The 11,099-nt window shown below is 32.3% G+C and overlaps 1 protein-coding gene across 1 annotated transcript; it reads left to right on the top strand.

Moving 5' to 3' along the window:
- The first annotated feature begins 3,877 nt into the window (after window positions 1-3,877).
- On the top strand, window positions 3,878-9,189 carry LOC113733783 (calcium-dependent protein kinase 24). The gene is made up of 8 exons (XM_027259960.2): window positions 3,878-4,414; window positions 5,324-5,447; window positions 5,563-5,706; window positions 6,327-6,479; window positions 6,647-6,762; window positions 7,063-7,230; window positions 8,185-8,418; window positions 9,011-9,189. The coding sequence occupies exons 1-8, from the start codon at window positions 3,878-3,880 to the stop codon at window positions 9,155-9,157; spliced, it is 1,623 nt and encodes a 540-aa protein (XP_027115761.2). The 3' UTR covers window positions 9,158-9,189.
- The last annotated feature ends 1,910 nt before the right edge of the window (window positions 9,190-11,099 follow it).

Below are 11,099 nucleotides of genomic sequence, written 5' to 3'. Positions count from 1 at the left end.
TGCCAGCTTGTTCTTCATCCTAACTAATGCCAGATCAATTTTTTTTTTTTCTATGTCACTCACCCTTCCATCTACATGCAGTTTCAGCCTCTAGAAGTCTGCCTACAACCCATTAACTTGACTTTGCATCTGACCTTCCATCTTCTTGATCTGTTCCTCCAAAAGCTTCAACCAAGTTCCTTCTGCCATGAATAGGATATCGAAGTAGCTTCCTAATCCAAGGACTGGAAGCTCTAATGCCAATTTTGTAAAATATTAGAGAATTAAGGGGAAATCTAGAAAGATTTAGGAAGAAGAAGGAGAAAAGAAATGGAGGAGAAAAAAGAGAATTTTATTAATAGATCAATCTATATGAAGTTGTCCAACTTCTTTCTAATTCTCACATTATATATTATTACCTTCCAATCAGTTTAGCAATAACCGTTCTTCAATCAATCAATTTGTTATGTCTAACAAATTGTAACTAACTCTAGCAATAGTTACAACTAGAAATAACTATAGAAGAAATGACACAGTAGCATTTAACTAAACTACACTATTCCAATAACCCATGTGACACCGTTTCTACCTTTATTCTTGAGACCATGACGCAATACAATCAAAATCTAGTCAAACTCATTAGACCTTCGATTTGATCAGAAGCATGGTGTAATTTTGGGTGGTTCAGTGGGTCTTTATTTTAAGCCAAAATATAGCTTTTTTGCCAATGTTTGAATGTTGGATTTCCTTCTAAGCGTGCAAAGATTTTAGCACTAGGATAATCATTTTCTTGTTCACCAAATGCCTCTTAAACTCTACTTACTTTCTTATTGTAAATTAATCAAGCAAGCCTCTAAGCCTTACAGGGAGATTGGACAAGGAGGATGGTTTGAGAGTCGAACCAATGGCATCAAACTAAAAATGTTATCATCATGTGACAATAGTTGTATAATAAAAAATTATCTCATATTTTAGGCACAAAAAATTGAAAGTTTGTTGGATCGCTAAACCAAAAAAAAATTATTTTATTTTTTAGCATATGATTTAAATGTAAGCGTATACAATCAAATTGAGTCTTCTAATAATTCTTTTATATATCCAAAATTCATTTTTCTAAGTAGAATAATTAATATCTAAAAGTACTTTATTTATAAATTTTCACATATAATAAGATAATTAGTATATTATTTGACATATAAAATTTTAGTGACTCGTTAGTTCTACCACCTATCTCCAATTGAAAAGTGACCCATCACCCAATGCCTTTGCGAGTTCCTTGCTAGATTGGTTAACAAGTAGGATTATCCAGACTCCGATTTACTTTTTCAACTAGCTTGTATCCCCATGTATAGACATGGGATAACTATTTATTGTCAAAGTGAAGGAATTAAAAAGAAAGCTATTTATTGTCAAAGGTACTTGATGCAATGTTTTTTGGTTAATTTGTAATTCTATTGAAAGATGAAAAAGCTCAAAATTTCAAATACTACATGAACATATTTTATTTTGAAAATAATGTAAAAAGGTACCTAACTTCAAATTCTTCTTATACATCATTACTTTTATAGACATAGTTTTACGTATACATAGATCAAACATACTTTCTCACTAAATAATCCAACAATAATTGAAGTGAACCATGCTTAACTTCAATACCATAGTATTTTGGCTTGGATCCCCAATAAAGATATCATTCTCTCATTTTAATTCAAAGCTCAATCTGCCAATGATTAACCAAAAAAAAAAGAAAAAAAAATACAACTTTAAACTTTTACCAAAAATATCAAAATAGATTATTTTAAACTTTGGGTGTATGTCTCAGAACACCACTTGAAAAATTCAGAAGCAAAAGAAAAGAAGTCTTTAAAAAATAGAATCAAAGTCCCAAGTCCACAATAAATTTATTCAGTTATTCAATCTTAAAAAAAAAAATTCAAGGTGCGAACTTTAGGTTTGAAAAAAACTATGATGAAACACGTTGTAACATGCCTAAAAAAATTCAGTATTCAAGATTATGATCTTTTTTAATTTTTGATATATCCTACAATTTGATTGGCGGACATTAACTAGAGTTTAACACCTGATAATGCTATGGGAACTAAGGCTTCATACTCATCACACAACTTGTAATCCATCTGCAAGTAGCCAAAATATTTTTAAAATAGAAGAAAATTAGTCCATATCATAATCTAATTCTCTTTTGTAGAAACCAATTCACCAAAGCTAAACCATACCAAAAAACTAATGAACTAACCTTCCGTCATCATATCCCTCAATGGTGAAGTGAACTCAGCAAGATTCGTTGGTCTGAAACAATCCTACATGTACAGATCTGATATTTAATTGCAAATAGAATAGTACAAAATCGTAATGGCACTAAAGAGCCACCAATTCAATATAATTGTAGCATTATTTGACTTAGTTATTGCTCAATACAAAATAACTAATGTAACAATACATTATTTGATATAAATATGTTTATTATATAATCAACTTTGTCTCTATACCAATTTCACAATGAAAAACCACATGTAAAATAACAATATGGCACGTTCTTTTGTGTACTGATCAAAAGAAATAAACCAGCTCCTAATTTGCATGTGAATACTTAATCAACCAAATTAGTGTTCGATTTGCGTGAACGATACTAGTCGATATTGCAAAGTCTAAGTTACTATAAGTTGGATGATAAGTTCTCTATAGTTGATAGTCAACTGGGTAATGAAACCACTTTATGTAGAACAAATAAAAGAACACATATGAAAACATATCCAAAACAAAGTACAAAGCACATAGAAAAACCAACCACAATATAATTAATAAGAACTATTAAAATAGACAACAACCATATCAAATTAATCAAAAACAAAAAAAACATGTAAGAAACAGTCATTTTCATGGTTACTTGGTAACTAGTGTGTTGATTCAGAATAACCTGATTCTGGATATGTTTCTGATAAACCATTAATTCTCTATACATGGCATCTTCAACAATAATTTTCAAATAGAATCTTGTATTGGATGTCTTGAAATGCTCAATTGGGTTGCTGTTTTAATGGTCCCCTAATAAAAAGAAACTGAAAAAGATTATTGTGGCACGTGGAGTCCTCCAATTTAAGATTCTCTTCTTAATTAAGATAAAGCTCAAAAAAACTACTCCCTCCGTCCCACTTTGATAGTCTTGTTTTCCTTTTTCGTCTGTCCCAAATTGTAGTCCACTTTCCCATTAAGAAATGTAGTAATCTTTCAAATTGTCTAAAATACCCTTATTAAATATCTTGTTATTAATACATTGTTATTAAATACTAACCCACTACATTGAATACATTGAGCTTTTCCAATACTAACCCATTAGCTGTAACTGATATTAATTGGAACTCTTCGTGATTAGCATAAGGGTATTTTAGGAAATTATTAATCTAAATTTATGTTTCCAACCAAATTAATTACACTTTCTTAATCTGTGTGAAAAAAAAACCAAGACTAACAAAACGGGACGGAGGGAGTAATTTGTTGTTCTTTTATCTCAATTTCTTATTTCATTCATTTCTTTTCTTATCTCACTTTCCTATACATAGCTTGCCACAAAGAATTCTAAGTTCAATGGATGATTTCCACCAATTCTTTAATGAAACTTGCTTTTTATCCAAAATAAAAAAGAATTCTCAGTTCAAAGGATGTGAGAAAAAAGCGGGACATGTAAAACACTACCTAAAGGCAAAATTTGAGGCCACAGTCACCATTCACTGCCCTCAAAATGGGGGTGGTTTTGGAACCCTCTCCGTCCTTCAATCCCTCAGCTCTAAATCAACAAAAGATCTTCAATGTTCCTCTTCATTTTCTTATGGGATTTTTTTAAGATAAAACTTATTGATTCTAATTTATAAACATTAATCCCATGGGAGGCTGCATGTCTATACCAACAAATACAAGTTTCTTGAAGAGAACAAAGAACCAGAAGCAAGTGCATGAATCATGTGATCAGGGGCATAGCGTTAATGGTGGCAATGCAGCAGGGTTACCTTTAAGCCAAAGGATCTCACGACCAGTCACAGTTTTGAAAGATCCTGATGGACATGAAATCTACCAAAGATACAAATTTGGAAAGGAACTTGGAAGAGGAGAGTTTGGTGTTACGTACCAGTGCATAGACAAAGAAACGGGGGAAAATGTAGCTTGTAAAAAGATATCAAAGAGCAAGCTTAGGACCGAAATCGACGTTGAGGATGTCCGGAGAGAGGTTGAGATCATGAGACATTTGCCAAAAAATCCTAATATTGTCAGCTACATAGCTGCTTATGAGGATAAAGAGGCAATTTATCTTGTCATGGAGCTTTGTGAAGGTGGAGAGCTCTTTGATAGGATTGTTGCAAGAGGACATTACACTGAAAGAGCTGCTGCTCTTGTTACCAAGAGTATTCTTGAGGTTGTCAAGGTAAAATTTTTTCCCCTTTTTCTCTTTTAAGGAAAAGCAATATGAATCAATTTTGGTTTTTTGTTTTTCTGCCACTAAACTCTTTCCTTGTTATGTTCTTTATAAAAACATTCTTCCTCCTAGAGATTCCAATTTCACTTGATTTTGATTTCAGTCCCACAACGAATGTACAAAGAGGAATTGTCAATTTAGTATTGTACCATATAATAAGAATCCAATATACACCTATAGGATTTGAAAAGGGACCTTTCTAAATTGGTATAGAATTTTAGTCCAAAACTAAAAAATGTTGGATGTTTTATAATTGAACATTTTTTATGTGCATGACTAACTCAAAATAAATTTATCTAGAATTCCTTCTAGGAACTATCTTATTAGTTTTAAGTAGCAAAAGGAATTTTACTTAATAAAAAAAAAACCGCGCAATTAAGCACTTGAATCAATTCATTGTGTTGATATGGTTTTTACATATACTATTAGTATTGAAGCATAACTAGCAAGTTCTATATAATAAATAGATTTGTAAGTGTTTCTCCATTGGTTTCCAAACACAAATTCATCAAAAAAATAAAATTTTACTTCTCCCTTTAGCGTAGACATATCTTTTGGCATGATTGGCATCTTTTCAACAAATTAAACAGAAGAACTATACTCATTTTCTCTTTGTATTTCCCATGGTTTAGTTTGGACATAGAAATGGAGACTCATGTCAATTTTTGAATATATATGCGCTAGTCAATTGCAAAACTTTCCCCATAAATAGTTTGAAAAACAAGCATCAACTTATGTACAAAAGGTACAAGAAATATTTAAGTGTTAGCATGGATATTTTCTAGTGTTTGTAAAACAAGTTGTTTGTACCAATTTGTCAACGGAAAGTAAGAACATAACTACATGTGTCTGTTGCAGTTATGCCATAAACACGGAGTAATCCATCGGGATCTTAAACCAGAAAACTTTTTGTTTGCAAATACAAGTGAAAATTCACCATTAAAGGCAATAGATTTCGGCCTTTCCATATTCTTTCAGCCTGGTATGCTTTCAGATTGCAATTCAGCTACACTATTTTTCACAAAAGCAAAGTATTTAGATATATTATATGTTAAATTTATGTGCGCTCAAAGATGATCATTCAAGTATAATGGTAGGCCAGCATTTTTGTGAAATTGTTGGAAGCCCATATTACATGGCTCCTGAAGTCCTTCGACGTAATTATGGATCAGAAGTAGATGTCTGGAGTGCGGGAGTAATTCTTTACATATTGTTATGTGGAGTGCCTCCTTTCTGGGCAGGTAACTACATATCTTTTCTGCTCATGATTTACCTAACTAGTGCAAATGAATAACTATGCTTTACTCTCTTCAACTATAAGGGCAGCAAAATTATGCCCCAAGTAAGAAGGATAGCAACATTATTAATATTTGACTTTCATTTTTTTGGTATATAGTAGATCAAATATTTTTTAAGCTGTTTTAAGTGGTTTTTATAAAGGCACACGTTGAGAAATCTTTTATTGCAATTAGTTCTTAAAAGATAGTAGGATTACTATCTAAACTAGAAATAGGTAATGGATGAATAGGCTACTTTATTTTGGCTTATTTGTTAATGACCTTACCTTTGGTTTCCATTTCCACGAGCAACTGTACAGTAAATGTAACTTCATGTCTTTGAAGTTTTCATGTGTTTTATTGAGAAAACGTAAAACATTTATGAAGAAATCTAAAGATTAATTTTGTAATTGTTGCCTACATATCAAATTGATCGATGTAAATAAGTAAGGACTTGTAGTCTTGAGAACTATATAGAACCTTTTGAAAAGCATGAAGACCCCCTAGAGTAATTTGCCCATATAATGTTTCTCTAGAAATCTAATTTTTTTGTCTTTATTTCCCATGGCTTTTAACTAGCACAGAATCTGAAGAGGGGATTGCTCATGCAATTGTTCGGGGTGAGATAGATTTTCGAAGGGATCCTTGGCCTAAAATTTCACGAAATGCTAAAGATCTTGTGAAGGGCATGCTGGAACCAAATCCTTATACAAGACTGACAGTGGAGGAAGTACTTGGTAAGTACATTAATTATTCAGATACATTAAGAAACCTAAATATGTACTGTACTTGATCTAACCAACTATGTGAGTCACCATCTTCTAAGTGGACATAGTGAATTTTTTTTATTTGAGTTAGATTTAACAAGTAGTTGACATATTTCTTTTACTTTTTCTTTTTGAAGAAAACGAATGGATAAAGAATGCTAACCAAGTTGCCAATATTCCATTGGGGGAAGGAGTTCGAACAAGGATTAAACAGTTCTCTCTGATGAATAAATTCAAGAAGAGGGTTCTCAGAGTAAGCTGGCACATACTAACTCTAGTATATTAAAAACTTTCCATATATTTATCCACATGCATATGGCATAAGCATACTTAACTTTTTATATATTAAGATTAACTGATGCAATTGTCTTCAAAATAAAGGGATTACAATCATGAATGTATATTAAGGATCCTATAAATTTTTGCCTGCGATCCTCTTAGGCACATTTTTCTGTTATGAAAATTGAACATATAAACCTACCTCATTCCTAGATGCACTCATCTATAGTTTACATGTTATCTTCTACTATACTCTTGGCAATACATTTAACAGGTAGTAGCAGACTACTTGCCAGATGATGAAGTGCATGGGATTAAACAAATGTTCTACTCTATGGACACTGATCAAAATGGAAGCTTGAGTTTCGAAGAACTCAAAGATGGTCTAAATAAGTTTGGGCAAGATGTTGCTGATCCTGATGTTGAGCTACTAATTGATGCTGTGAGTATCCTAAGTCAAATGAAAAGGAAAACAATATATTAGAAAAAGAAAGGAAGACTTCTTATATCTTAATGTGTTTTATAGGGTACTTAGTCTAACAAAATTTGGGACAAAGACAACATTTGAAGATCTGTCACATTTTCATTGGTGACGTTTTTGTTTTAGCTCCTAAAAACAAAATGTATCCACTATGAAAAATTAAAGAATAATACCTTCAAATCATACAAAGTAATCTGATTTGATATTGTAATGGTTCTCAATAGAAAATTGCCCGCATAAAGTGCAACTAAAGCCTATTTTGACAAAAGTAACAATTGTAGGTATAATAAGTGCCTTGTTTCTATGTTATGTGTCTAATAGGAGTAAAAAAACATCAATGAATGTAATAATTCTTTTGTTACCTATCATCCCTCAAAGTATTTTAGGAAATTTATTGGTATATGCAACTAATAACATCCCTTTCCTTATATTTTGCATGAAATTTCTAGACCATCTGGTTTAACTAGATGTGAACTTAAATACTTGTCAAACACATATGTAAGGATTAGTTATTCTATTTTAAAACCACATTGGACTTTTTGTATTATTAGTATTTGTTGACTTATATCGCTAGCATTACAACTTGTACAAGGTGTAGGTTGAAGATAAAGGAGTGTAGATTTAGTTTTTCCCCACAACTGATTGTAATTATAATTTATAATGATTGAAATTTATTAATATTATCACTTTCATCAAAAAATATGCCCCCAAATGTTCCTTAACTCATAACAGATCTTACTGTTAGATTACATGAGGATACTAATGTTTGAACATCTTCGCTCCTTATTTGCCAATACCATTTGTTTGGAATAGCTTTTGTGACTAAACTGCTTTTGTCCCAAATTCACTTAAAAGTTGCTTTTACTCTACTAGGACGAGTATGACTCTCTAACTAAGTCCTATTTTTCTCTGAAGGCTGATTTGGATGGGAATGGGATGCTTAACTGTGATGAATTTGTTACATTAGCAGTCCATTTGAAAAGACTAAGCAGTGATGAGCATTTACTTCAAGCTTTTCACCAATTTGACAAGAATGGAAATGGATACATCGAGTTTGAAGAATTGAGAGATTCTTTATCAGACGAACATCTTGGTCCGAACAATGACCAGTTTGTGCAAGACATCATATTTGATGCAGACTTGGACAAGGTAAGGATGTGTTCATATAGCAAATCCTCTATTTTTTTTTTGTCTATTTATGCACCATTGGTGAATTTGTTGTTTCTCACAAACTATTTTTGCATAAACACTATTCATAACTGCTTTATACTAGATCCTCTTATAAATATAATAATTAGAAATTGTTGAATCCAAACAACCATACAGCTTTATTCCCCTATTATTTGGCTAAACAAACAATTTATGTATAACAATTTTGATCACTCAGCTATTTAGAATCTCCTAAACTTCATGCACTAAACTTTTAAAATTTGAACGTATTTTTCTTGTTATTTTTCAACCATAATTTCTATGGGAATACCATACTCAAAGAAAATTTTGAGTTTTTTCTTCCCTTGTATGAAGTTGCTTGTGAAATTAATCAAACAAATTAAATTTTAATGCTTTTGGAGCCTAATGGGTCATTTGGGCTCTAAATCATTCATTGGTTAAATACAATTAGGATAATCTTTGATCTCCTATAGGTGTTTGTACAAGTTATATTATTGCACTTCTTAGTCATTACATAATGATCACAACCTATAAAACTCTATAATTTTGGTGATTTTATGTACTTTTATAGGATGGAAAGATCAGTTATGCAGAATTCAAGGCAATGATGACTACAGGTGCAGATTGGAAAATGGCTTCTCGCCAGTACTCTAGAGCAATGCTAAATGTACTCAGCATGAAATTGTTTAAAGATAAATCTATGCAACTCAAAATTTGATTATCTGTTAAGGTTTCTATTAGAAAATCCTCTTCCCCTCATGCTTGAAAATGGCATGTTGGTATTAGTGTCACAATTATAGTTCTCAAGATGTAAAAGACTCTTGGGGATATCAATTCAATGCCTTCCCCCCATATTGGAAATTCCCAAACCTACTCTACTTAATTTTTCAGCCAACTTTTGATCACTGTATTTGAGGTTGTCCAAATGATGACTACTGAACAGGTGATGTTCTTCTTAGCAGTTACCAATTAGATTTGTAGTTCAAATAGTGAACAATAAATTTACTAGCTCTTTAGTTGGAGGGAAATCTTTGTTTTAATGGTGCATTTTGTGCTATTATGGAGCATCAATGCCCCAAATAGAAATGGACATGCAAGAATAAGATATGCTAAAGGCCTCAATTGGCAGCTCAGGGTTATATGCTTCCACATTTACATCTTTTTGTAGTTTTACTTCATAAAAAATAGAACATCTTGATTTCACACTAGTTTAGATACCTCCCTGCAAATTTGTAAAAGAACAACCTTTCCCCTTTTTGCTATTAGATGCAAAGAATAAGGTGATCCAATTAGGTTCTAAACATATTTTTGCTTTCCAACATCGAAATGTTATGTGGATGTTTCTTAGAAGTTTATTAATGCCTTATCCCATTTTAGGGAGCATTAATGTCTTATTAATGTCTTATCCCTTTTTTTCAAAAATTGGTGTTTACAACAAATTGTAATAGTTAGTTGGTTGCTGAGTTAGCAAGAGTGAGCTACTTAGGTATGTTGTCAACTACTTACAATTAGTTAGAAGGTTGATGTGTAAATAAGAGACAAGGAGAGCGGAGGATGTATGTTGATTTGCTATCAAAATTCTCATTCATTCACTGTAAATTCTCTATCTAATTCCATCAAGAATATTATCCCTCAACTGTCAAATTATATTATCTACTTAAATTTTGGATTAGAGAAAAAGATATTTTTATTGTCTGTTGTGCCAATGGTATCAATGCTTGTTTCTTTTCCAAAACCATGGTAGAATGCACTAGATCTTAAGATGCAAGACATTTGAGGAGGTGAAATTGTTAGGGTATTAGGTCAACTATTTGAAAAGGAAAAGACCAACAATTTAATAGAAAACAATATCTAGCACGAATGATGAGCAATGCACAAGAATTAAAGTGGTTCGGCTTAATCACCAAGCCTACGTCCACGGAGAGAAAAACTTGTTCTTACTATGAGAGGAAAAACACCAGAAGATTGCAACTTGATTCCCAAGCACCAACTCTTGTATAACCCTCTCACCCACTAAGAACTCTCTCACTCCTTTCTTGTGTGTCTTTGTAGTATGCTAATCTACCTATTTATAGAGAACATTACTTGGCCAAAAAATAAAATAACAATTGGAACCCAATACTAATTCCTAGACTTATATAGAATAGGAAATAGCATCTAAATCCTAAACCAAATAGAAGTTTCGTTGACTACTATTTCAAGTAACTAAATCCAAATAGGAAACTAGCTACTTCCAACACCAAATAGGGATCTTGACTAAAGAAATAAGCCAATTTCCTAACAAATCTCCACCTTGGTGAATATTTATTTTAGCAAACACAGCAAACCATCCAAAAAACTCCATTTGACTTTTTCCACCAAATACCTTGGTGCCTAGCTACACACCCAAATCAAGACAGTCTTGTTTTCAATTGATTCAATCAGTAAATGAACGTGTGTAGCTAACCGAGTCCAACATCTAGTTGACTCGCGAGAGGGGCCTCAATTCACCCTCTCCCATAGCAGGACTTTTTCTCTCACTACCATTTGTAATTTGAGAGCATTCCTGGATCCCCTTTCACTCCCAATCCATTGAGGTATTCAAATGGTACAAATTACCATACTTTTTCTGTGACAGTCCCACCTCCCACTAAGGCGAACCAAAGGGTTCGGCGGACCAC

The sequence above is a fragment of the Coffea arabica genome, chromosome 3e, assembly GCF_036785885.1.
Source record: "Coffea arabica cultivar ET-39 chromosome 3e, Coffea Arabica ET-39 HiFi, whole genome shotgun sequence".
NCBI lineage: Eukaryota > Viridiplantae > Streptophyta > Magnoliopsida > Gentianales > Rubiaceae > Coffea > Coffea arabica.
Note: the sequence above shows the minus strand (reverse complement) of the source record. Positions and strands in the feature narration are given on the sequence as shown.

Bases quoted from the DNA above. Each gene is read 5' to 3' on its own strand.
- LOC113733783 (XM_027259960.2), top strand. From the start codon at position 3,878: ATGGGAGGCTGCATGTCTATACCAACAAATACAAGTTTCTTGAAGAGA. The intron at 4,415-5,323 runs GTAAAATTTTTT...TGTCTGTTGCAG, and splicing joins GTATTCTTGAGGTTGTCAAG to TTATGCCATAAACACGGAGT. The intron at 6,763-7,062 runs GTAAGCTGGCAC...TACATTTAACAG, and splicing joins TCAAGAAGAGGGTTCTCAGA to GTAGTAGCAGACTACTTGCC.